This window comes from Mesoplodon bidens (genome assembly GCF_964165515.1).
Source record: "Mesoplodon bidens genome assembly, chromosome: 5".
NCBI lineage: Eukaryota > Metazoa > Chordata > Mammalia > Artiodactyla > Ziphiidae > Mesoplodon > Mesoplodon bidens.
This window is the reverse complement of record NC_138161.1, coordinates 95,682,082-95,710,036: the sequence shown is the minus strand read 5'-3', so window position 1 is coordinate 95,710,036 and position 27,955 is coordinate 95,682,082. Positions and strand designations below refer to the sequence as shown.

General features: G+C 38.3%; 3 protein-coding genes across 4 annotated transcripts in view; 2 read left to right on the top strand and 1 right to left on the bottom strand.

Annotated features, from left to right (window-relative positions):
* The window catches only part of MRPL47 (mitochondrial ribosomal protein L47), a gene marked incomplete at its 5' end in the record, with an annotated part of 32,128 nt that extends 31,078 nt beyond the window's left edge, over nucleotides 1-1,050 (top strand). For both annotated transcript variants that reach the window (XM_081235916.1, XM_081235917.1), the window contains one exon: nucleotides 23-1,050. In XM_081235916.1, the coding sequence (XP_081092042.1) occupies nucleotides 23-146 (124 nt within the window). In that variant the 3' untranslated portion in view covers nucleotides 147-1,050. The remainder of the gene's footprint in view (nucleotides 1-22) is intronic.
* On the bottom strand, nucleotides 939-27,751 carry ACTL6A (actin like 6A). Its single transcript, XM_081235911.1, has 14 exons — nucleotides 27,562-27,751; nucleotides 20,872-20,948; nucleotides 20,534-20,708; nucleotides 16,642-16,742; nucleotides 14,711-14,808; nucleotides 9,949-10,043; nucleotides 9,555-9,661; nucleotides 9,368-9,457; nucleotides 8,137-8,198; nucleotides 7,396-7,510; nucleotides 7,165-7,245; nucleotides 5,084-5,179; nucleotides 2,495-2,581; nucleotides 939-1,049 (listed from the first exon to the last, which is right to left on the bottom strand). Exons 1-14 carry the CDS (start codon nucleotides 27,584-27,586, stop codon nucleotides 969-971), a joined length of 1,290 nt encoding a protein of 429 aa, XP_081092037.1. The 5' UTR covers nucleotides 27,587-27,751; the 3' UTR covers nucleotides 939-968.
* Nucleotides 15,200-15,532, top strand: LOC308617519 (small nuclear ribonucleoprotein G-like; the record flags this gene model as incomplete). Its single annotated transcript, XM_081234716.1, has 1 exon — nucleotides 15,200-15,532. The coding sequence occupies exon 1, from the start codon at nucleotides 15,203-15,205 to the stop codon at nucleotides 15,530-15,532; it is 330 nt and encodes a 109-aa protein (XP_081090842.1). The 5' UTR covers nucleotides 15,200-15,202.
* Nucleotides 27,752-27,955: the final 204 nt, after the last annotated feature.

The window sequence follows — 27,955 nt, the reverse complement described above, 5'->3', positions numbered from 1 at the left end:
TGTTATGCTTTTATTTACCTAGATTGAGAACTGAGAAACAAGCCCGCATCAAAGCAAGGAAGAGAAGTTTAGCAAGCAAGAAAGCAAAGTTTCTTCAGGAAAAGTTTCCACATCTTTCTGAAGCCCAGAAGTCAAGTCTTGTCTAAGATATCTGAGCTCTTAATTTACCATCTTGTTTTTCTTGGATTACATGTATACAAAAGTAAATACATATTAAGTGGTTTATAAATAACTTGTGTTTTTAGTCAAATGACTGTCGACTGTTTTAAGTGTTATTATGGCATGCTAAATCTGGAAGTGGTCAAAATCAGGTATAAAGTTCAGATTAAATTCCCATTTTATAAATTCTGACATCTAAGTAGGCTTTTAATCGCCTGTATCGTAGAGTGGGAAAGTGATATCAACTGCTATAGCAAAGGCAATAAGGTAAGTTTGGAATTCAGGTAACCTTTTTACTACGATTGTTACTAGATGTAAAGGGGCTGTGGATTCTACTGTTAATAAACAGTGAGTACTTCCATTCAAAATAATGATAAATACATTTAGTACTTAAAGTGGCAAGTTACAACACAGCAGTCCAAAAAAAAAGTATTTCTGGAGTGGCTAGTAATTTTTATTTAATTTTAAAAGCCTAAGGTAAAAAACATAGGCAGTAAGTTTTACTAGTCAATAAAAAGCAATTCTACCATAAACAGAGTTGGAAAGCATTTTACTGAAAGCAAAATATTTAGAGAAAATAGACATTTATACAAAATTATAAAATGCTTGTAATAAGAATAAGTGCATTTCAAGGAAAGCACCAACTTATTTTAATTTACAGAGCCAGTTAAAGCCTTAAAAAATTTAAGTGGAAATTGAAATATGCAAAAATGTATAAACATTCTACAAAAGATGGTTGTTCTTTTCCTGAGTATACTAAAGCTATGAAACGTAAGATGACAAAGAAGGTAGACGTTTGGGAACTCTTCTCAAGGGCATTTCCTTTCTACACACTGCTTCCCTCCTTCTTCATATTCTTGTTTGGAAATCCACATCTGCTGAAAGGTGCCCTGTGAAATGGAAAGAAAAAATTACGTATGTACCTTTCTATTAGAAAATTTTTTCTTTTAATATCTTCATTATCACAACTCCTAATTTTTGAAGAACTCTTAAACCCCTCCCCAAATAGTACTCAAATTACACCCTTCTTTTTTCTGCCCTCCTCCAGAACACGCAAAGACGCTACTTAGTCTTGCCCAAGTTTATATAGAATATTAAATCTTTCTATACTGTCATGAGGATTTAGAAAATGCTGGGAAAGGAAGATGAAGAGTTTAGCTATGATGGACTGATTAAGGTAACAAATTGTTGGAAGGCTTGATCCTAGTACAGCATTGATGAAATGTTCTAGCATTTGATTAATGGTAACGTTTAGAACTCAAACTAGGATAAAGTTTTACAAGTACACAAACGACAGTACACACGCACTATGCAAAATAAACAGAAGGTCAAAGGAGGAAAATGACTAAAGGAGGAAGGAACGTGGACTACATTACTAAGACATGTAAGCAGGAGAAATCCGTTCCCTATGATTATTCAAGTGGATTCATATATTGTATCCAGTTTTGAACTAAGATCTATTAAAAGACTAGAAACAGAACATAGACCAGAAATACATAAATGGACAGTTACAAAAATTTAATAGTTAATAGCTTTTTAAAATGTTTAGCATAAGTACTTAGTGACATTTGGCTGCTCTGAGGTGAAGGGGAAATCTTCCAAATTTAGGGTGCAGATAAGTACAACGACTTCCTCCTGATCCACAGTAGACACCAGTCCAAGCAGCATGCAAACCCCAACACCATGACTTCACCATTTGCCCCAAGAACCAATTCCTGACTTCCTCTACCTCACCAACAGGCCAGGGAGCAACCAGAACCCAAGAAGGAATGATTTAATTTTTTTTTTTTTTTTTTTTTTTTTTTTGTGGTACGCGGGCCTTTCACTGCTGTGGCCTCTCCCGTTGCGGAGCACAGGCTCCGGACGCGCAGGCTCAGCGGCCATGGCTCATGGGCCCAGCCGCTCCGCGGCATGTGGGATCTTCCCAGACCGGGGCACGAACCTGTGCCCCTGCATCGGCAGGTGGACTCTCAACCACTGCGCCACCAGGGAAGCCCAGAATGATTTAATTTTAAATGTGCTGCAGATAAGTCCTGACCAGTGCCAATGGGAGTATTGTTAAAAGAGGCAAGGATACGTTAACAGATGCCCGTCTCTGTGTGAGAGGGGAAACTGTAATTAGGCTGACAATACCCACTAATAAGGCATTGAGGCATTTTGTCATTTTGGAACATGTAAAACTGGTATCAGGTCCTCTACTAATTTGATAGCTAAAAAATGCAAAGATAAGTGATCCATGGGGATTTTGTCTTTCTACTAAATTTAGTATTTTCAGTGATACATTTAAGTTAAATAAGAATTTTCAACTATTTTGCAAAGTAGTTTATCTACTAACCAAAGAAGCTAGAATGGAGCCACCGATCCATGAACTAAACCTCCGTTCCACTGTTGTATTATTTGCAATCAGTTTCAACCGCATACTCTAAAATAGAAAGGGAAGAATAAGTATTAGTAGGATCAAATAGAACAAGTGACTCAACTTAGGAAATTCAAGTTATGACTTTTTAGTGGCTCTGGTTCAAGCAGTAATTACACATGATTATTTTGTAGTAGCCAGATTAATAGTAGGCATAGGTTGGACTACTGTATAGGATTTTAAAGTACTTTGATTATGTCTTGTAATGTGTAGTTGAATAAGAAAGAAAATAAATTATATAAACCTTACAAAACTGCATACTAGAGAGCATGGCATTCAGAATTTAATCCTAAAACAGCAAAATAAGTACTTAACACTATAAATCAGGTACTGTGCTAAGTGCTTCATATTATATTTCATTTTGTCCAACACCAAGTATAATTATTATCCCAACCTGCTGCCCTTTCTGTAGTGCTCCTCAACTTTCTAACTTACTTTTTTAGGCCTTCAAAATCCCTCCTCTCTTAGTTCATCCCTCATGTCTTAGTTCACCCCTCCCCTATTCCTCCCTGCCCCCATCCAAATCAAAACACAGACATAAGATCTCAGGAAAGTTTATTCACACTGCTTTCTTTCAAGTTAGTGTTTCTGTTCTGCTGGAACACTCTCTCAATAAACATGGTTTTATGGCTCAGCACTATCCCTATCTCACTTCCTGTATGGAGAGATTTTCCCCCTACCTAGGAATTTGCTTCTGGGGATAGTTCTCAAATTGTTGATACTTACCAATTATTCTATATATGAACATACAGTTTGTGTCTTTTTCACAGTGAAATAACTGTGTATGTAGCAGGAGTGGAGTATGTGGAATGGGAGGGAGGGGTGCTGAGAGCAGGAGGGATGAATACAGGGTTTTGTAGGTGAGGAACTGGTTGATACCTATTACAATGGATTTCATTAAATTTTAATTGCCTCCTAAAAGACAAGGATAGTATCTAACTGGTCTTGACCAGACCTTGGACAGCCCAAGTCTATATTCATTATTCTGGGACTTTTATGAAATCTAATGATTAGTACTATAATTAAGGTAAATGCCAGATGAGTCTATATCTCCAAGAATGTAAGGAGGTATCAATCTTGTGCCTGTATCAATACTTACATAACAAATATAAAAATGTGGCATATGTAAAACAGTCCTTTATATGAGAAACCAAAGGCTATCAAGTACACAAATTCTATAGATTCTATAGATTCTGTTAGGGCCTATGTAATCTCTAATAAAGTTTTTTAAAATGTAGTATTTATTGCAGAATACCTTACAAAAAACTACTTGATGGAAGTTTAAAAATCTAAAGACTATGACTACTACTCTGTTATTAATGTACCACGTAAACTACCTTCTCCCTAAACCAGGTTCTTCTATACTTTTGAAAGTTACCATAGTGCACCAAGGGATGTTTTTAAAACATAAAAGCTCTTCAGTCCTCTGCCAAATTTTATCTTGTAAGTTTGCTATTAATAAGTGACATGACCTGGTACCACCTATCTCTGTGGGTTGAACTGTATCCTCCAAAGAGGTATGTTGATAATCCCTGGTCCCTGTGAATGTGACCTAATATAGAAATAGAGTCTCTGCAGATATAGGGTGGACCCTTAATCCATTACAACTAGAGTTCATTTAAGAGGACATACCCACAAGGGGAGAATGGCACGTGACGATGGAGATAGACACTGAAGTGCTATAACTGCAACCCAAGGAACGCCAAGGATTGCTGGCAAATCATGAGATGCTAGAAAGAGGGAAGGAAAAATTCTCTTCTGTACGTTTCAGAGAGCATGGCCCTAATGACGTGTTGATTTCAGACTTCTAGCTTCCAGAACTGAGAGGTAATAAATTTCTGTTGTTTTAAGCCATCCAGTTTGTGGTACTTTGTTATGGCAGCCCTAGGACATAATATACCATCGTGCTCATCTTTCCAGCCATATAGCTCTCCCCACTTCTACACAGACTATAAGCCAACTACTTCAAAATATTGGAATATGCCATCTTCCCTTCATATTCTGCACATGATATTCCCTCTACCTAGATGTCCTTTCATAAACTGCCAACCAGCTGAACTCCTATTCATTCAAACAGCTTCTTAATGAGGCTTTCCTCTGACACTCCTAGGGAGTTAAGTGCTTTCCCCTCAGTGTTCTTAAGAGTGCCTGGTTGATGACATGCTGAACCACTTAGCACATTACAGTTTTTATTTTCTGCATGTCTACTCCTCCTAACTGACTAAGCCCTTGGTGGGAAGGGACTATATTTTCTATCCTTAGTGCCTAACAGACTATAGGTACTTAAGTATGGAATCAATGAATAAAGTGAGATTCAAACAGTACAAGAGTAACTAATAGATGTCATCTAGAAAAATTTGATTAATAAGGGGTATTAACTTTAAGTAATACCATACCAGGCAGACACAAAATACCATCAACCTACTGAAAAACAAACTATATAAAGTTCCACCAGCAGTGAGGATACATATGACTGAAAAATACCACTAAAGAACACACAAAATTTACCGGGGGTGTTTTTTGAGAGAGTTCTCTATTCAACCTGTCAGTAAAGCTCTGAATTAGCGTGTTTCCTCCTGCCACTATAACGCTGCCATAGAGACCCTGGGATGAAAACAAAAATAAATTAGTTCCAAATGTTTCCAACAGTTTTAAACACAACTACAAATAAAACCATGTCTTCCAGTACAATTTTCCCTTTTTGAATTTTTTACTTCTACATAGACCTAGTAGTTTAATCTAGTGGTTCTCAATCCTGGCTGCACATTCAACTCATTAGGGAGCTTTTAAAACACCAATGCCTGGGGGCAATTAAATTAAAATCTCTGGGGATGGGGTCCAGGAAAAGTTTTTGTTGGTTTATTTAAAACTCTCCAGATGAGGGCTTCCTTGGTGACGCAGGGTTAAGAATCCGCCTGCCAATGCAGGGGACACGGGTTCGAGCCCTGGTCTGGGAAGATTCCACATGCTGCGGAGCAACTAAACCCGTGCACCACAACTACTGCAGCCCGTACGCCTAGAGCCTGTGCTCCACAACGAGAAGCCTGCGCACCGCAACAAAGAGTAAGCCCCTGCTCTCTGCACCTAGAGAAAGCCCACGCGCAGCAACAAAGACCCAACACGGCCAAAAATAAATAAATAAATAAATTTATAGAAAAATAAAACTCTCCAGATGATTCTACTGTGCATTAAAATTTAAGAATCACTATCTTAAAGCAATTATTCTACAATCCAATCATAATTTTCTGGCAGCTGCCAGTATTTCATTAGAGGTATATTTCATAATTACATCATCTCAGAATGCACATCTAGAAGTTACAATGTTTAAAATTAGACAAGGTTTAATGATTATGGTGGATAATGCATACTCTGACAATGGTCCTGGCCAAAATGACTGCTACCTTTCTCTTTTGCAGAGATGAACTTTTTCAAAATCCACGTGCTGAGGCCTCCCCCGCCAAAAATAAATTCACAGTAATAAGGAGTATATTTACCTCTAATCTGCATGTATGCATCAGAAAGTTAAATGTCAGCCTGCTTTTTTAGTGGATAAATTCATATTTTAAAAATTTATTCCAAATGTCTAAATCATCTAACTTTTGAAAGAGAAAATGGAATATAGAAGCATCTCCTCTGCAGTCAACAATAGTTTAAAGGAGAAAACTCAATACGAAACAAAGTTAGCAATGTCTTACAGTAAATGTACTTCAAATCAACTGCCTTCCCCTTGAGTTTATACTAAAAAATTGCATACTTACAACCCCATTATCCTAGAAGCAGCACATCCCTGGCAGGTAATTAGTTGAAATAAAGAACATTTTTCATAACTACCCGGAAGTCTTTTTTGAACAACATGATTTTTTATAGACCCTTAGCTATTAGCACTATGCTCCAAGCAAATGAGTTAACTCAAAGAAAATCAAGGCAATACGTTGGCTACAAATTAAATCTAACGTTTAAATAAGATATAGTCTATCTAATAATTAGTATGGTATGGAATATGGAGTTAGTCCTTAAAACTTGGCAAGAAATAAACTGATGAAACAAACAGCTTGGCAAAGCACAAAAAAATATGAAGTTTATATCTAAACTCCATGTAAAAGTTACATAATTTAAACCTTAAACCACACCTTCCTGAAAAATAAAAAGTAAAACTGTACTAGGTACATTAAAAATCACCAATAATCTATATCTTGGTATGTCACGTTTTAGGAAATCTCTGGAACAGCAGTATCCAAAAGAACTTTCTGTGATGATGGAAGTGTTCTACATCTATCTGCACTGTCATAAAGCAGCGACTAGCTACATTTACAATGTGGCTAGTGCAACCGAAGAAATGAAATTTAAATTTCTGTTTATTTTAACTTAACTGCCACATGTGGCCAAAAGCTACCACACTGGACACAGCTCTAGAGTTTTTCATTTTTCCTTTTCTAGTAGAACTTCACTTTTTTAACATATTTTTATAAAATGGACTTCAAAGTCAATGGCCAAAGTTGCCAACTTAAATAATGATGGCCATTATAAATAATGGAGCACTAGATTGCCCTAAAAGATACCTTTATGCCATAAACGAGACTGGCACTTACTGGTCTGATATCAATATCGCACATTCCAACACTTGTAGTGACAACATGACTGACGCCCAGCATTGTATTTCCTGATAACCCCTATAACAAAATAGAAATGAGTAGTCACACAGAAGACCTTCAAACAATAAAGCACATCCAAAAAAGTTTAGTCAGTCTTATTTAGGTTTTGTAATTACAAGAGATCTTTAAAGGAAAAACCAGGCTAATTATAAAAATAAGCTTTTATACCTTTACATTGGAAGGGTCAAATAATCCTTCAGGAATCTTTAACCGTTCTGCTCCAAAATCACAATTGTAGCCATTGGGGAATTCATAATGAACAGTTGGCATCTGTGCGGCTACTCTGAAAACATATCAAACAATATTAAACAAAAGACAAAAACAATCCTTTTCAGAATTATAAACTACTAAGGAATCATCAACTTATAAGAAAGCAGAGTGATAATATCTTATTTCTTTTAAAATGTTATTCAGTATTTCTTAACTTTTTACCTTTAGACCAGTTAAGCATATTCTACAATTTTTTAAACTAAACAAATCAATTTCTTTCCTCATTTATGAAGTACACAGTTAAAAAAAAATTTTTTTTTTTTTTTTTTAATTTTTGGCTGCATTGGGTCTTCGTTGCAGTGCGCGGGCTTCTCATTGCAGTGGCTTCTCTTGTTGGAAAACACGGCCTCTAGGGCGCACAGGCTTAGTTGCTCCGCGGCATGTGGGATCTTTCCGGACCAGGGCTCAAACCTGTGTCCTCTGCATTGGCAGGCGGATTCTTAACCACTGCGCCACCAGGGAAGTCCCTACAGTTTTTTTTAATTGAAGTACAGTTGATTTACAGTGTTGTGTTAGTTTCTGGTGTACAGCAAAGTGATTCAGTTATATATTAAGTATATAGTTTTTTTAAAAAATTAGTATGAAGGTTTTAATAAGCTATTAAGTTTTAAGCCTTGTAGAAAAAATAAGAAAACATACTGTTCATCGTAAGTTGAATCTGATACTTGAAGTACTGAGGCTTGAAAATCCTGGATAACACACTATGGATTTTAAAAAAAGGATAAGAAACAAGATTATTGAGATTTGTCTTTGCAGTCTATACTTCTGTAACATTATTTTAAAAACACTTTTCTTAATGAAACTGTACCACATTCCTGGATGGCTAACTCATTTCAAGGGTATAAATCTACCCAGTAAGGACTCTGAGCGTCAAGAAACCCAATTCTAAATACTTGCATCATAAGCTAAATTATATAACATTTAAATTACAACCATTATGGAAAAATGATGAGATAAAAACAAGTGGGAACCCTTGTACCCCAGTCCTGCATAACAAAATTGGTTTTAGAACACTGTTTTCCCATTAAAAAAATTTTTTTCTTCAAAATTTTTATTGGCGTATAGTTGATTTACTGTTTTTCCCTTTAAAATAAGCTTAGAAGCAAGATTTCATTAGCTGAATATATATAAAAGGCATATATATTGTATCTTATGGAATTTTTAATGACTGACATAGTATAAAACAGTTAAAAAATTTGCAGTGAAATACACAGGATCTCTGAGCTGCTAAGGAAAAATCCTGTTTAAGGTCTAGGTGCAATTATTAATCATCTTCACAATTTTTCCTGGTACAAAACACCCACAAAAAATCTTTATCCTTAGGTGTAAGAAACTGTCAAATAGGATATATCCCTGCCATAGTAAATGATGACTTTCATATCCTTTTACTGTTAAAAATGAATGTATATTGTGGTGCGAGAGGCTGTTTTACTAACCTCTCCCCTGTCAGTAAGTCATGTTCAGAGATGGATTTTCAGTAAAGAAAACCTTTTGTTGGCTCCTTGCTTGAACAGTAACACATTTTTTTACATAGCTGACTCATATGAGGAAAGAGAACGTAACTGAGCCACACCAGCAGGTCTCTATACACTAAAATCATTTTCTTAGTCAAAAAATGTACAGAATAGCATAATGCTTGTTTTTATCTCAAAGCTCCTTTCAGGTCTCACCACAGTAATCCAAGTGAATATACAGTATTTTGTTGAGATATCTGACAAGCATGAAAAGCACCCCCCTACTCCGCCAAAAGCTATTAATTTTGTTTGTAAAATATCATTAAAAATATAAGTTTGAAAACATAAAGTGCTCATACTCTAGTCAAAGACTTACAGCCTATAATGCTTTCGTAAAGAGAATAAGGGTTACTTACGTTACACATGTAATTGTGCCAAGACCTTGTAACCTGTGGCAACTTCTCTTTTCTTTTCCAGTTTGCTGGAGATCCTTCACGAACAGCTTCCTGAGTGCCAAGAGCAAGTGCTAGGTTAACAGAGTTCACAACATGGGGGTGGGGAGTTGGAGATAAATCCCAGAAATAAAATTCATTCATCACTTACTTTTGATGCAATCATATATGGAGGAATCAGTTCTATATTCATTTCTTGGAAGAGTTCTCTGCACTGCATAGTAATAAAGTCTCCAGCAAGAGGGGATTTTACAATGCCTATGAAACAGATTAAACAAGGCTAAGAAAGCATTCCATCCAAACTCCCTGGGACAAATTTCCTCTGTGTATTTATACATGATTAATTGTTTTCAAGCAGAATTAACGGAACTATCCCTCCAAGCATGAATGAAGCCATGCATCAGTTTTAAATATACAATATATACTAAAGATTAAAAAAAAAACACTTAAAGACATGATTGGGAAACTGATATACTTTGATAGTCCAAGTCATTGCTTTATTTCATGATCTGTGTCCTCGGTGCACCCTGGTTAAATACAGTTACCTTGCTGAAGGACATAGCCATCGTGAACTGGAATTGCAGTGGTATGAGTGGCTCCGCTGTCCAAGATAAGCCCAGTAGAACGACCATTAGCAAATCTAGTTTAAAGCATTAAGGAAAAGAAAGTATCAAGGTTCCTAAAATAATGTTTATTGTAAAGGGAAGGTTTTATTAAGGCATTTTTAAAACATGTGCATTGTGGCTTAAAATGCATTAAAATAAATACGGGGATGAAAGTTGGCGTCAAATAATAACTCTGGTTTCAAAACAAATGACAACAGGCAAGACTTCCAGAATGGTGGTGTGAGGAAGTCAGAGAAACCTTTATCCCAGAGAGACATCTGTTAAACTGGTCCAAATTAGCACAATTATTCAAAGTCCCTGACACAGATCAAAGGGCTTACAACAAACTGAGAAGCATTTAACAAAATCTATAGAAACTTGGTAAGAACAGTGGGAGGCTGTGACATTTGAGATAAGAACTAAAACCATTCTCAGATAGGATTAAAGAAGAACCATTTCAGCAGTTTGGCAGCTGAGTGGCGGTTATCATCATCTCCCCCAACTCAATAGGAAGAGCTATTCCAGGCAGATTCAACAGCCAGTTAATATCAGCAGACTCCACTTACCCCATTTTCCACAGCTCTGTGCTGCAGAAGGCCTACATCACGTGAACATCATAAACTGACATTTAGGAGTAGAGCCATTCACTGGATCCTCAAATATTTACTGAGCCTCTATTATGTGCCTAGTGGTAGGTCTGGTGCCCAATAAAGGAGGGCAGCAGGGAGGTCATTCTCTCACTAGCACTCCTTAAACAGAGAAGACACAAAGAGGTGAACCAAAACCGTCTCTGCCCTGAAGGATATCCTGATAAGTGCAGCAGAGATCAATAAAGCTATAAAAAGAACAGTTTGAGATGCCATGGGAGAGTATATAGGAATATAACCGGTCCCTGGGATATTCAAGTGTAAGCTGGGGAGGGGGACATGGGGAAGAGGAGAAACATGCGGGAAGGCCAGGAGGCAAGAGAGCATGGTTAAGAGGTCAGAGAAGTGCAGCGTAGTTCAGTGGGGCCTGAAAGAAGAAAGGCAAGGCTGTGGAAGATGATTCTGGCTTAAATCAGCAGACTGGCAATTAACAAAGATGATCAGAGCTGCAGTGTGAAGACTGGGCAAGATAAGAGGAAGGGGTGCACCTAATGCAATGGCAGTGGATAGAGAAATAAATGGATTTGAGGGTTTGGATTGGGGCCGGGGGAGGCTGGAGAATAGACAGGTCTTGATAACTACAAAATTTGAAGGGTTAATGAGAAAGATTTCTGGTCTAAACAACTGCGAGTAAGATAATACACAAAGGAGAAAGAATAAATTTGATGGGAGAGAAGAATTTTGGATATATTGAGTATAAAGTGCTTAAACAGATAACTAATAGAAAAAGTTCTAGTAGACAGCTGGACGTGGGCCTGGAGCTCACAAGAGAGATCTGGGATACAGATATGGATTTGGAATTTGTCAGTGTATAACTGGTATCTGAAGCCAAGGAAATAGATAGTTAAACCAGAAAGAACATGTCAAGAGAGATGAAGGGCAAAGGGCAAAGAACTAAGGCATGGGCAGGAACGATCAGAGGAAAGAGGTCTGAGAATAAATAGCCAGAAAGATAGGTTAGTAATTTATCTTTGCTATTACTGGTACTCCATTGATCTCTGGTCATCTATATACATAAACACTAATTTTATCTCTGTTAGTACAAAGTGATACAGTAACACCAGACTAAAAGTATGTAAGCCCTCCTAAAGATGGCAATTATAAAACCTGGACAAATTATTTTAAGATACTGGAAAGTATTCAAAAGTAGTCAAAACTCAGCCAAAACTTATTCTCATGAAACTGCAACCAGAGGGGGTAAAAACTGCAAGTTTGCAGCTTCCTTGCCTAAAAGTGCTTCCCAGCTCCATGGCTATGGTTCAGGAAAGCAGTGATGAAAAATCGCAACTTTACCACCTTGAGTGAACACAAAAAGGAGTTCAGGGCTGGAAGAAAAGCTGGACATTTAAGGTAGAAACTCTGGAAGAATGAGAACCACAGAAGGGATAAAACCCAAAATCTGAGTATAAAATCTACCCAAATCTCTGGTTGACATCTGAACTATTCAACTGCAGGACTGCAGGGGGACCAACAAAATGCAGAGAACAGAAGGGCAATGCATTCTTGAAAAACAGAGGTGAACCAATGAGTTCTGTGATTTTGCTACCTTTTTAAATAAATGAATTCTCCAACAGTATGCAGCTCTGACAGCAGAAGGCTGAAGCCTGACTTGCAAATTGAGGTGTCAAGAGGACAGAGCCTGAGGCTGGCAGATATGAGAGCCCAGCTATCAATTAAGTCAGATAAAACAATACTACTCTTCTCACTAATATTTTTGTTTTGGAAAACAGAGTTATCTTTTTCATAAAACTGTTATTTTTGTTGACGTTAATATGTCTATTTTTGTTATTTTTAATTAAATTAATAAGAAAATGTTAAAAGGAATCTTAGTTTTAAATTCTCAAACAGTAACATTGATAGTTATAACCTACAAAAAACAGAAGCTCTGCGTCATCCTCAGTAATTTTTAAAAGCGTAAAGGAATCCCAAAGCCATGGTTGAGAAGTCAAAACAATTTTTAGAATAATACTCAGATGTTATTTGCCCTTTTCACTGTCATTCTCTCATAAATGTACAAGAGAATTTTTTTCCAGAGGCTATGTCATGTGTGATACACAACAGACTGAATGTGATATGAGAATCCAACTTCTGCTATTAAGTCCAACGTTAACGAGATTTGAAAAATTGTGAAACAAAGCCTCTCTTCTCATTAATATTTTTGGTTTTGGAAAACACAGTTTTTATTAAAATATTTTATTTATATTAACATACAATGGGCTTATTAATTTACTTAAAATAAGCAAATATAATTTTTAAGTTTCTGTCTTAATTTCTAATATGGCAAATACTACCAGATATGATCCACATAAATAAAAGCTCTAGGTATAAAAAGTTTGAGAACCTCTGGGCTAGAAGAACACAGTAAAAAACAGCAGTTGGCAAAAGCCAGAAGTGTTAGGAATTCTAGAGGACAATCTACTTCCCTTACCAAATAAATCACAAGAGAAAATAAAGGGGAGGGTGGGTACAATCTACAGACCATAAGAGACCTAACAGACATATCGAACAAAATACAATGCATGATCCCTGTTGTTTGGGTCCTGATTCAAATATATTAAACTGTTTTTTAAAAAAGAAAAATTGTGGTTATATCTTTAAAAAAAAAAGAGACATATGGTAACATCTTTTAGAGATACATGCTTAATGTCTGGGATTTACTTCAAAACCATGGTGGGAGGGGGAGTGCCTGTGGTTATAGCTAATACCACTTAGCTCTGAGTTGAAAATTGTTGACCCTGGGTGATGGGCACATGGAGGTTCAATATAATATTCTATCTTATTTTGTGTAAGAAATTTTCTATAATAAAAAGTTAAAAACTAAAACAATACCAATTCTGTTTACACACTCCTTGTAAGGAAGCAGCCAAACAGATCTTATGTTCAAATTCAGAACTGCTGTTTTCAAGCTGTGGACTGGGACCAGTTTGCTTACTTTGACTCCGATTCCTGACAGGATTATTATGAAAATTAAATGATATAATGCACACAATGGGTCTGCTAATACTCTCCCTCCTTCCTCTACTCAAAACCTGCAATGGTTCTCTTGAGTCTAAAGTTCACATTTTTAAAATCTAACATGCAAGACTTCTACAGTCTGATCTAAACGTATTTTTACAACTTGTTCTGAAGCCGAACATAAACCTTCAACTCTAAACTAAGTCACTGTGAAGAACGCTTACACTTTTCACTTCCACACTTGTGCTAAAGTCATCTCCAAGACACACCACGACAGACAAATGTTAGATTACAGTCACCACAGTGATTCTCACACATATAAAATTCGCTTGAATATTACAGCAATCCAGGGAGGTATACCGGATGAGTAAAAAGTGAAGTTCAAATTTTAAGTACCTAATTCAATATCAGTTTATAAGCATTGGAACTTGAACTCTAAATATAGGTCTCCTTCCCCCACATCCTGCAACTAAATTCTCTTTTCTTTACAAAGGCTTGTCAAGCTACAATATTACTTGACTGAACTACAATTGTTATTTGAAAAATTCAAATTAATCATGTACTTCTTTATGACTTTTGCCAATGTTATTTTGAAGTACTATTTAAATCTGTTATTTAGTTTTCAACAAGAATATTATTCTTTGAGATCAGGATATAATATTTCCTTGTCTGTCCCTTAATATGCTTTAAAAAAATATTTGGTGATTAAATCTTAAATGAATTTACAGCCAATTTCCACTTTTCTAAGGTACTGGAGAAGAGGAAGGGAATGGCAATCTTTGAATTCAACTAGGTCAACTGACTTAAATACTGTCCTGTCGTCACATTCCCCTTCTAAAAACAAAAATTTTTGTTTTTGTTAAACCTTGTTAAATGAATGAGAAGAATTTGAGTGCTTCCTTCCTATCTCCCTCTCACATTTTCACATGCATCAGTTCCAATAAGAATACTAAAAGATAGATATCTAAAAGCAATGGAGAAAAATGCCTCAACTTCCGAACAAGCAAGAAGTGGCTCCTGTCTTCCTGCTGAGGGCATCACCTTTAGCAGCACCACAGTTACTCCTAAAGAGAAGTTGGGTATTACTCTTTCAAGGATACGCTGTCAAAACGGCAGTTTTGCAAAGGAAGAATGCAGGGATGTTGTAGTGTTCAAACATTAACTCTGTCAGTTTCTCTCTCTTTGCTCTGGTATTCCACTTGAAAAGAGGGAAAAAGAGATACAAATTATTTATTGTTTAAAAACTAAACTGTTGATTTATCTCAAAATTCATTTCAGCACTACATTAACAAAGATGTAAAACATTAATAATAGAGTAAAATACCATGGAAAATCTTCTTCATAATATCTTCACAACATTTATTTCTATGTATTTGTAATAAATTTAGTAAATATAAAGTTTATTATTTAATATGTAAAATTGTTTGCTGCTATGAATTCTAGAAATTACACATTTCAAAGTATATGGAAATCTGGATTCTTATAAACGAAGTATTATTAAATCTTTTTTTTAACTCTTAAGAGTGAATCTAAGCGTGAGGGACAACTCGAATTACGTTTGGAGGCATCTTTGAGCTCGTGGAGTAGACATCATGAGCAAAGCTCACCCTCCCAAGTTGAAGAAATTTATGGACAAGAAGTTATCATTGAAATTAAATGGTGGCAGACTTGTCCAAGGAATATTAAGGGCATTTGATCTCTTTATGAATCTTGTGATAGATGAATGTGTGGAGACAGCAACTAGTGGGCAACAGAACAATACTGGAATGGTGGTAATACGAGGAAATAGTACCATCATGTTAGAAGCCTTGGAACGAATTATGAACAACAGTTGTCTTCAACAGAGAAATCAACTGCTTCCACATGTCCCCTCTCCACATTTTACTACGATGAAAACTGGGTCATGTACATTTTCTTACTGAACTTTTTTGTTAAATAAACTTTGGTAATAGTCAAAAAAAGAAGAGTGAATCTAGTCATCAAAATCTTAAATATGCATTTTAAACCACCAAATTCTCCCACTTGTAGATGGTACTCAGAAGAAACTAGAGTTTAGAAAACAATAAAAAAAATATTGATAATTTATAATCATTATCTAGTCTTCTGGGCCCTTTTGACTCTGTACCAAATGTATTTCACAAGAGACTCTGGTCTAGCAATTTCCAGCCCTAGTTCAATACTGACTTTAAATATAAATCTTATTATTTAATAAGTAAAATTGTCTGTTGCTATGAATTCTAGAAATTAGACTTTTCAAAGTATAGGGATATCAGGATTCTTATAAACATGAAGTATTATTAATTTAAATCTTAAGAGTGAATCTAGGAACTTTGCTGGTGGCACAGTGGTTAAGAACCCGCCTGCCAATGCAGGGAACACGGGTTAGAACACTGGGTCTGGGAAGATCCCACATGCCGCAGAGCAACTAAGCCCGTGTACCACAACTACTGAGCCTGCATTCTAGAGCCTGTGAGCCACAACTACTGAGCCTGTGTGCCACAACTACTGAAGCCCGTGCAACCTAGAGCCCGCGCTCCGCAACAAGAGAAGCCACTGCGATGAGAAGCCCGCGCACCTCAACAGAGTAGCCCCCACTCACCGCAACTAGAGAAAGCCCGCATGCAGCAACGAAAACCCAATGCAGCCAAATAAATAAATTTATATTAAAAAAAAAAGAGTGAATCTAGTCACTCTTAAGGTTGAGTATAAAACCAGATATACACTGCCCTTGCGGGATAAGGGACAACTGACCAAAATAGGAAGCAGCCCAAGGAAATCAAATGTTAAATTCCCGGAAAAAAACAGATAAATAACCACCAGAACCCACTAGGGTGCTTTAATTATTGTTCTTTGAGTATTTTAATTATTGAAATAATAAAAATAAAAGTTATAAGAGTATTTATAAGTGAATCTCCCTTTCCCTAATCTTCAAAATTCAAAATATGAATTTCTATGTCTCTTAAAGAAAAAGGAAACACTCTTCAAATGAGTAAATAAACAACCTAGAGAAACTTGAAAAAGTTTGTCTCACCGGTGCTTCTGACATGAGAACAGGATGCAGGCTGGCTTCTGATTTGACATGCATTTTGTAGGTATGATCCAAAATAGCCTGGAAACTATCCCAATCTTCAACTAAAATATAAGATTAATACCTTGAAAATAATGCTTAATCGAAGGTGAATACAGCATCTTTTGAGAGACTGTGTCTAATGGTTTAGCACTAATATTGATACTGTAATATACAGAACCTACTTATTTTACAGCTCTGCCTCGTAACACAGCACTTCATATAGACATCATCTTTGTCTTCTAGATACGGTTTCTCCAGCCCCAACAGTTACAACCCCTAGACCTGTCCCAGGTGTAATTAATGTATCAAATAGACAAAAAATACCAAATAAATATTATTCAGTAAGTACTTTTTAGAGGCCCAATTCAAATGGTAGGAGAAAACACAGAAGAACTGTATGATCTACAGCTGACATTTAAAAAGCGTACAATCTATATGAAAAAAGATGTAAAGACTTAAAAAACATTTAGAGAATAGTATGTTTTCAATTTGCCTTCCACCTAAACATCCCACTGAAACTGCTCGCATAAGTTGCTGATGAACTTCTAACAGGCAAAGCCAGTGGATACTTCACATTTGTAATCTCATCTGACCTCTCCAAATTACTATCTGACACTACTGACTCAACAGTTTACAAACTTTTTCTGCCACAGTCCAACAAATCAATGTCATTCCTTGTAAACATACTTCTATAGGCCTCTCAGGATGGGGGTTTTTGATCAATGGACCTCCTCTGTAGCTTTACTTCTCTTTCCCCTTCTTCGCGTAAAGCTCAGTGCCACAGCTGAGAACAATGAGAATCACAACTTCTTTACTCTAGAACTTTTTCTTCTCTTGGCCTTCTCCTGAATTTCTCCTACTTCCCTAACTGTTCCTTCTCATTCTCCTTCACAGGCACCTCTATTGGTTAAATACATGGAAATAAATTTTCATAAGGAATCCTATCCTCAATCCTCTTCTCATATCCCAAACTCTTTCTGGTAAAAAAAAAAAAAATCAACTCCATGTCTTAAAATCTCTCTCACCTGCTTATTAGATCAGCACCTATATTCAAACACTTTGAACTAATAAACTCATCTACTTGCTGTGCAGAAAAAGCTAACTTAGCAGACCTGAGAAAGGCCTGCTTGCAAGGCTGACCCTTGGCTGGCATCTAGGAACTTGTCTGGTAAACAGTTCCCTACACTGATATAAAACTTTCCCCAGGGGCTTCCCTGGTGGCGCAGTGGTTGAGAGTCCGCCTGCTGATACAGGGGATACGGGTTCGTGCCCCGGTCCGGGAGGATCCCACATGCCGCAGAGCGGCTGGGCCCGTGAGCCATGGCCGCTGAGCCTGCGCGTCCGGAGCCTGTGCTCCGCAACGGGAGAGGCCACAACACTGAGAGGCCCCCCTACCGCAAAAAAAAAAAACTTTCCCCAAATACGAATAGCTCACTGTGCCTAAACTGTTTATACAGTGTGGTTTATGTGGAATACCTTTCCTTCTGGGAGTCTGGGGTTTTGAAACATGTTAAGCACACAGTACCTACATGACCAGCCCCTAATAAAAACCATGGTTACCGAGTTCTTTTTTTTCTGAATTCAAAAGACACTCATTTATTCCAAGTATCAAGATAATATAAGAAATAAAATATTTCTAACAAAAAATGTTCTTACAGTTTTTTTTTAACAGCTCTATAGAGGTATAATTTTCCATAACACGGATCCATTTTAAGTGTACAATTAAATGATTTTCTTTTGTAAATCTACAAAGTTGTGTGAATATTATTACAATTTAATTTTAGAATATTTCCATCATCCCAAAAAGAAGCTTTATGCCCTTTTGCAGTCACTTCCCATTCCATCCACAGCCCCAAGCAACCACTACTTTACTTTCTGTCTGTATAGATTAGCTTTCTCTGGTCATTCCATATCAGAGTAACCATACATTATGTGGAGTTTTGCATCTGATTTCCTCTATTTGGCATAAGGCTTTTGGGGTTCTTCCATATTTTAGCTTATATCAGTATTTTGTTCTTTTTATTGCCAAATAGTACTTCATTTTATGGGTATACCACATTTTGTATACCCATTCATCCAATGATGCACCTTGGGCTATTTCCACTTTTCGGCTAATATGGATAATGCTGCTATGAACGTTTGCATATATCTATTTGTGTGGACATATGTTTTCAGTTCTCTTTTGTTGATACCTAGAAGTGGAATTGTTTGGATTATATGGTGAATATATGTTTAACCTGTTAAGAAACTGTCAAACTTTTCCAAAGCTGCTGAACCATTTTTTGTTCTCTCCCAGAAATAGATATGGAGGTTTCAGTTTCTCTATATCCCCATCACACTTGCTATTGTCTGTCTTTATAATATAGCCATCCTGTGAGTGTGAAGTAGGGTACTGAGTCTTTAATGAGTTCTACTAGTAGACCACACACACATGTTCCTGGTTACTAGAGGGATTAAGCACATCCTTTATGACTTCACTGTAAGCTCTTGGAAGCTTGCACTGGTTTCCTCTGGACTTCACTACATGCCCCTTTTTTCTCTGTCAGTTCTGCTTTGTATTCTTTCAGCACAATAAAACTTAACTGTGAGTACACTGACATGCTGAGTCCTGTGAGTCCTTCTAGTGAATAACTGGACCTGAGAGTGATCTTGGGTCTTACACTTGCTTTTTAAGACCATAAAACTTGCTCCTGGGCCTCCCTGGTGGCGCAGTGGTTGAGAGTCCGCCTGCCGATGCAGGGGATACGGGTTCGTGCCCCGGTCTGGGAGGATCCCATATGCCGCGGAGCGGCTGGGCCCGTGAGCCATGGCCGCTGGGCCTGCGCGTCCGGAGCCTGTGCTCCGCAACGGGAGAGGCCACAACAGTGAGAGGCCCGCATACCGCAAAAAGAAAAGAAAAAAAAAAAAAAAAAAACTTGCTCCTTCCCCTGCTATTCCTACCTCAATGCATGGTACCCCCCATTCAGTGACTCCAATCAAAAATCTAGGAAACTTTCTCAACTCTTTAAACACTTTATACCATTTGTCTTGGATATCTCTGACAGCCAGCTCAGGATCTCGGCCATCAGTATTAAATTTTAACCCTCTTCATTTCTCATTTGGACTCACCTCCCTAACTGATCTTCCTATCTCTAGTATCTCCCTCCAATCCAGCCTACACAGGACTGTTAGACTAATCTTTCCAGCTGGCATATATGAGCATTTATATATAAAATGCTCTTTAAATTCCTCTGGAGTTACCTTTCAGTTACCAGCTTAATATACTCCTGGCATTACAAGCCCTTTTATGATTGCTCTCTGCCTACCTTTCCTGCAATTGGCCGTAATGTACCTACTGTTACAGCCATACTTAATTGATGACACTTCTAAACATGGAAGTTTCTTCCACAACACCATCTCTTCACACATGCTGGTTGCTCTAATTTACCCAGCCTTGTCAGTCAGGCTAATTCTTATTCAGTGGTCAAGATTCAGTACAAAAGTTACCTCCTTTGTGAAAACCATCTCTGACCCCCAATGATAGAGTTAAATACCTCCCCTCTCTAATCCCACTGCTTATCAAACATAGTTATATTATAGCACTTATCCTATATATGTGTGTGTGTGTGTGTGTGTATATATATATACACACACACATATACACACATCTATCTCCTTTACCTATGAGTTTCTTGAGGAAAAGAAACACGTTTTATGCATCTTTGTATTCTCAGTGCCTGTAACATCAGTTTATGGAATAAAAACAACAAAAAAATAGCTGATGTTCAACTTTTAAGAAGCCATTGGTTTATATCTAAAATATACTATGCATACTCTACATTTAGAATCAAATCCACAGAAAAAAACATCGTACCCATCCCATTTTTCAGTGGTGAAATGGCCTCTGTATTCTCCCTCGGAACACGCAAGGCATTAGTATCTATGTAATAGGTGGGACCGCCTTGTTTGCCTTTATCACCATCTATTTCCATCAATGTACTTCCATCATCTCTTTCTACCACCATACCAATAGCGGTAGGGAAATCCACCTGTAAGAGTCAAAAACATTATTTACAAATTTTACCTGCTTTTACCAAGAAGTCATTGCCACCAACTAATGTCTTTTACCATATTTGAGTCAGAATTTCCACATGAATTTAACTCTACATGAATGGCTTTTGCGTATCCAATTAGCTCTACCATTCCACTTACCTTGGGACAGTCCTCACCAGCATACCCAGCTCTCACAGTATAGGATCCAATGTCAAAAACAAGGGCTCCAACTTCATCTGAAAAGATGAAAAGATAATTAACATTAACGACTTACAAGTATCATGTGAAAATTAAGAGTACTTAATGTGCTTATATTCATATTATTACTAGCTTGAACCTAGTTTTAAATACACCTTAAAGATTCACTTAATTAAAATATAACGTCATACACAGTATATCAGTAGAGGTTCAATCAGGAAAGAGGTGGTACACTAAAATTAGGTAATTTAAGGAGAGTTTACCTATTAAAGGGTCTACTTACAAAAATACAAAAAATATAAAGGCAAAATATAGGAAAACCAGAAAGGACAGTATGGTACCCTAGGACTAGTAATAACAGAAATCTGTTGCCACACTTAGAATTGAAGAAACATAGGGAAGGAACTGTTACCAGAACCCAGAGAGAGACTTGTATTGGGAGGGCATCGGACAGGAGCTGTGATCTTCAGTTAAGGGATGGAATCAGCCTTGGCTGACCCTGAGGAAAAGGAACCAGACTAATACATTTGCCAACCCCTCTCCCCACTGGCTAGGGTGATCTTATAATTTCTCACCCAACTGAGCCACTACTGAATGTAATAGGAACCCCTATTAATAATTGTACCAGGACAAGAGGCACAAAGCAGGAAGTATAGTTACCCTACCATTGGCCAAACCAGAGGCCAAGAGAGTCCACTGATGCAGTCTGCAAGGGTCAGTCTTTAAGGGCACAGAGAGGGTGGAAATGGGTGGAAAGTGGATCTGGAGGGGCAAAGGAAAGCTATCCAGTGCACTAAGGTATACCATTTTTTTCATATGTTAATCAACATGATATTTCATGCAATTAGGGAAGAAACTTAGCAAAACCCCAAGAAAAATAAGGAACCTAAAGAATAAGAATTTAAGGTATAATAATATAGGCCAGGTAAAAATCATTAAAATGAAGGTATCATTAAAGTTTGCACATTTCCAGATTTGTAGGAGATAAAAGTTTAATAATAAAAGTTTAATAAAGTTTAATAATAAAAGTTTAATACTGAGAGAGAAAGCTAGTATTTTTTTTCATATTCAAATTTAGAGAAAAGCCTCTAATTACACTTTAAAAATATTTCACCCAAAACAGCACGCCTCCTAAAACAAAGCACTTGGGTTTTCTAGGCACTGATTTTTCAAAGGATTTTTTCACTCAGTCATTAAAAATAATAAAGAAATACTACTTAGCTCAATTAAATTGACAAAAATTAGTAAGGCTGATAAGACCAAGTATTGTCAAAGATGTAGAAAAAGAGGAGCTCTTACACATTTGCTAGTAAAGTTGTAAACTGGGACTTCCCTGGTGGTCCAGTGGTAAAGAATCCACCTTCCAACGCAGGGGATGCAGGTTCAACCCTTGATCAGGGAACTAAAACCCCACATGCCGCGGGGCAACTAAGCCCATGCGTCACAACTACTGAGCCCATGCGCTTCAACTAGAGGAGAGCCTGCGTGCCGCAAACTACAGAGCCCTGGAACCCGCGCTCTGGAAGCCGCACACCACAACTAGAGAGAAGCTCACGCGCCGCAAAAAAAAAAAAGTTGTAAACTGATACAACCACTATGGGCAATTTAGTCATATCTACTAAAGTTGAAAATGTGCATACATAGAAATTACACTTATGTCTTCTCTAGAGAAACTCTCTCACGTATATCACAAGGAGACATGTAAGAGAATGTTCACTGGCTATGTGACCTCAGGTGATTTACTAACCTCTCTGCCTCACTTTCCTCATATGTAAAATGTGCGTAATAGTCCCTATCTTGCAGGATGCTAGAAGTATGGAAGCACTTAGAACAGTACCTGGTACATAATAAGCACAATAAGTGGTAGCTGCCATTATAATTATTATCATCACACTGCGTGCCACAGGAAAAGGTAGGAAGATTAAATGGTCTCTCAGTAGGAAAATAAACTACAGCTTATTCATAGAGTGAAATACTACATAGCAGTTAAAAATGAATGGCCTACATCTACATGTATTAACATGGATAAATCTCAAAAGAATTAGTTTAAAAAGCTAGTTACTATGCACACATATTTTGATACTACTTAATTCATTATGGATTCACTCACTTAATAAAAGTATAAAAATATGCATAGGGTTGGGGAATATTACATACCAACTTCAGGTTACTGGTAACCCCTAAGGAGGCAGAGAAGAGGAATCTATATCAACAATATAGATTTTATCTATATTGTTGATTTCAACAATATCAATTTTATTTCGTAAAATATCTGAGGCAAATTTGACAAAACATTACATTTATTTAATCTCAGTAGTGAGTACAGAAATATCATATATAAACTTACATATACTTTATTTTTTAATGTTTAAAGTATTTCAAAAACTAAAAAAATAATTTAAAAAATAAAGATCAATTATTACACTACAATTATCACAGTTGAGAGGTGGTGTCCTTACAGAATAGTGATCTCATTTTTATTGAAATAAAATGAAGAGCCACCTATGTTTGAAAGGAAGTTTCTGTATTTGTTACATTTCCCAAAGTAATCAACTTTTCTCTATACAATCTCTGATCCAAATTATTCTGTCTGAAAGAAAAGGTCCTTAAAAGCAGAACACTGCATTTGTTTTCACCACAGCATGTAAACTCAGGTACAAACAGTAAGTATTGTATACCAATGACATGAATTGGTAAACTCTAACACTTTGATTAACCAGAATGTTGGGTAAAGAAATATCCTAACTAAATGAACTAATTGCTTGGTTAACCAAAATTTTCTACTCCTGTTCTCAAGGATCAGCCTTTTGCTTTGCACCAGGGCTTTTAACCTTTTCTGTTCCATGGACCCCTCTGACAATGTTCGAGGCTGAAATTCACATGTTGAAGTCTTAACCCGGAGTAACTTAGAATGTGACTGTGTTTGGAGATAAGGTTTTTAAAGAGATGATTAAATTAAAATGAGATCATCAGGGTGGGCCCTAATCCAATGACTGATATCCTTACAGGAAGAAGAAATTTGGACACAGATATGTACAGAGGGAAGACCATGTGAAGACACAGGGAGAAGACGGCCATTGAAAGCCAAGCAGAAAGGCCTCCAAAGAAAACCCTGTCAACACCTGATCTCAGACTTCTAGCCTCCAGAACTGTGAAAAAATTAATTTATGTTGTTTAAGTCACCCAGTCTGTGGTACTTTGTTATGGTAGCCCTAGCAAGCTAATACAGACAGCTTAGGACACTTATGAATGACTTCTTAGAATGTTTTCAAATAGACTATAAAAGAAACTAATTAGAATAAAATTCAGTTAGTTATATCCATGGACTCCTTAGGGAGGCCAAGGACTCCATGTCAGGAGTCCCCTCCTCTAACTTACCCTTTCTTAGGTAACCTGCTCCACTCTTACAGCCTCAATTTCTACCTAAACAGTGGTACTTCCAATCTCAAATCTCTCTCAAGCCCTCACCTTCATCCAGATCCAGATCTCAAACTTCTTACTGTACATTGCTTCCACCTGATGTCCCATGGGTACCTCAAATTCAACATACCTGAAGCACTGTCTCCTTGTCCCCATCCTGCCTAATTTAATCTCAGCTGTGCTTATCACAGTTAGTAGCTCCAGTCATCAGAGGCAAAAATCTTCCTGAACACCTTCATATTTCATACCCCTCATCAAGTTCTGACAAATATTTCTGCTAAATATTTCTCAAATCCCTTCTTCTTTAATACCATTGCCACTGCCTTGAGTCAAGCTCTTATCTCAACCAGGAATTACAACTCCCTACAGGTATTGTGCTTCCATCTTTACCGTCTCAATCCACCTTTCAAACTGCTGCACTGTTATCTTTCAAAACTGTAACTGAACATCTTGGTACATAAATCCTTCAATGAAAAGAAAAGGGAGAATCATTCAGTGGTTTTCCATCATCCCAAGATAAAATTCAAATTATTCTACCCAGGTGATATTCAAGACCTAGCATAATATGGCAGCAGTCTCTCCTCCCACCTCATACACTACCATTACTGAAGATTATGTTGTCTCCTAAACACACCCTCTACTCTGCATATGCTGTCCCTCTCTATTCTTCTTTCATCATTCTCATAACCTCCTTTGTAAAGTCCCTTGACTCTTCCACATTGAGTTAATAACTTTTTTGTCTGTGCCACCTTTGTATCTTCTATATATTGTCATTATTGAACATACTTCACTGAATTTATCATCCATAAGACACTATAAACTATTAGTTGCACCATTAGTTCACACACCACTAGGAGAAAAACATGCTGCCAATTAAGCTCTGCCACAACATCAATAATATTCCAACTTCAGCTCTTTAAATGTGTGTGTGTGTGTGTGTGTGTGTGTGTGTGTGTGTGTGTGTGTCTGGGGTGGAATGTACAACTAAAAATAAATTAAATATGGTGTCTATTTATTTGACTGACTCACCTACAAGACTGCGAGCTTCTTGAAGGCAGAAGCTATACTTTGCACACAGCAAGCACTCAAAATTTTTTGTGTGAAAAGAAAAATCTAACAAATCAGTTATTTTCCTGTCTTAATCAGTGTGGTAAACTGGACATAGTAGAATTTTAATTTGAAGAAGACTCTTGATTCTCAGAATTTGGAAACCCTTTCACAGTAAACCCTTTGGAAAATGTGACCCACTATAAATACTGGCCATACAGTAGTAGCTGAAACACAAAATGATACACTTATTTTCATGAGTTTTATATACTTTATATGTGAAATAGGCTTTAAGATATATTCCTCTACATAAGCAAATGAGAAACAGGATGTTTATTCTGAATACCTAAACCATATATGAATATGTTGTGGTTCCACACTTGAAAAATGGCTTATGGAGAAACAACCAAAATCTTTTTATTTTTAATTTTTTTTTATGGGGAAGGGTTTTACTGAAATGCCTTTTCTTTTCCTGCTCCCCACTTACTAGAAAGTTATGTAACTCTCGGCTGGTTAACCTCTTCTACACCTCATTTTCTTCTTTAATAATATGGGGATAAGTAGTACCACCTCCAGTGGTTGTTGTGGATTAACTGACCTAATGCATGTATTAAACGCAATGCATGAAAAGCCTCTGGAACAGTTCTTGGTACACAGTATGCACTCAATAAATGTTTACTGTTGGCATTATTAGTATCCATTTCTACGTTAGTCACATTAAACAATGCCTTGTAAGGAAATACTCAGTGGACAGCCTTTAGGTTCTTGGATCAGTGAACCTGAAAGGCAAGAGTCAGCAGCCTCTATGAGGCAAAGGCACACAGATCAAGTCTTTCTGTCAGGATTACATCTTCAGATGGGGAAGAAGTAAATCGTGAAGATCCACTAGGCTTTCTCCAAAGTAAAACTGGAAAACTACTGACTCTCACATTTGAGAAGTCAAAACCAAAAGCATATATGGAGAAGGAGAGGGTGAGGGTCAGCAAGCGTGTCACCTGAGTGGAGACTCAAACTTCACTCCAAAACTACTAAAAACTTTGAAAACCTTATTTTCTTCTCCCACCTATAAAATGTCATCCGCTTCAGAAAGCAACAATAACGAAAGCAACACTTTGGGTTTGCCTCTTTCTTCTCTAACTCATCCAACACAACACAAAGCATGAATCATACACATCAGTGCTTCATCTAGGTATCTTGCAAAAACGGAGGCTCTGACTCAGTAGATTTAGAGCGGGGCTTAAGAGTCTGCATTTCTAACGAGCTTGCAGGTGATGCTGATGCTGCCCATCCTTGGACCATATTTTGAGCAGCAAGTGTAGCATTATCCCACTTACCTTCACAACCACCCCAATGGGTAGGAACCATCATTCCACAAAAGAGGAGCCTTAAGTTGGGAAAAGTTAAGTAACTTGCCCAAGGCCAATGAGCTTACTAAATGGTGAGCCTGATATTCTAACCCCGGCCTGTGTAGTCCCCAGGCCCGTGGTAATCATTCACTACACCGCAGCCCACACAACCGTAACCATCCTTCAATTCCATGTGTTCCTAAATTAAGCCGGAGCAGACCCGCCCACAGGTAACTCCGGAGCATCCACAGTCAACAAATAGGCAAGAGCCACTGAAAGGTGTGAGGCAGAGTGAGCGCTGGGCGCGGATGCAGAGGAGGCTGCGTCCTGAGTGACCGCCACTCCTTCAATCAGTTCCACTCCTCGGTGCTCGCTCTGCCATCTCCGGGACGCCGCGGAAACCTTCCGTCCACGCCAGCGAACTGCCAGGACCTCCCAAGTTTAAGAACATGCGAGCGCACACACGCCGACAGAGCCGGCTGTAAGAGAGGGGACCCCGGGGCCGGTCACCCCAGCCGCGGCTCGCCGGGCCGGGCCCCCGAGAGGAGCTGCCCGCCCAGCCCCGGGGCGGCGCGCACCCTCGAAAGCCGGCTCCTCCGCGGGCCGAAGCTGGCAGGGGCCACAGGGGGCGGCGACTCCGGGCGCCTGAGGCACTCGCTGAGTCGGGTGGGCTCCAGGGGCGGGCAGAGCGCGGGGCGGGGATGGGGCGGGGAGGCCGGGGTCCCGAGATGGGGAGACCGGAAGGGCCGCCGGGGAGGAGAGGGGAGGGCTGGGGGCGGCGGTTACAAACCCCACGCGCTAAAAAGGCGCGCTCTCTCCATCGGCCGCACTCACTCACCTCCCCCGTACACCCCGCCGCTCATGGCTGCTATCGACGCGACTCCTACGCTAAAGGCCACCCGGCGAAGTGACTGCAACGGCCGCGACTGCGGGTCGGGAGAAGCGCTGGTCCCCGACTCCCTTAACTTCCACTGCCACCCCCCTCAGGCAACAAAGCGGCGTCCACACACCCCGGCGCGCAGTCACACTTGCTGGCTCCCCTTATCAGCCAATCACGAGAGGCCCGACTACCCTTCAGTCAATCAGAATGAGGCTATGCTGCATCCCTGCCGCGGCACAGCCAGTTTAGCCAATCGAAGGCAGCCATGGGGGCGGGGAGAGGGGAAAGCGACGGAAGGAGGGAAGGAGTTGGGTTGCGGAACTGGGGGGGCGGGGCTTTCCTAGCGGGCGGG

Bases quoted from the DNA above. Each gene is read 5' to 3' on its own strand.
- ACTL6A (XM_081235911.1), bottom strand. From the start codon at position 27,586: ATGAGCGGCGGGGTGTACGGGGGAG. The intron at 16,743-20,533 runs GTACGATGTTTT...CTTATATTTTAG, and splicing joins ACCACTGAAAAATGGGATGG to TTGAAGATTGGGATAGTTTC. The intron at 7,511-8,136 runs GTATGTTTTCTT...ATATGTTTTCAG, and splicing joins GATTCAACTTACGATGAACA to AGTAGCCGCACAGATGCCAA.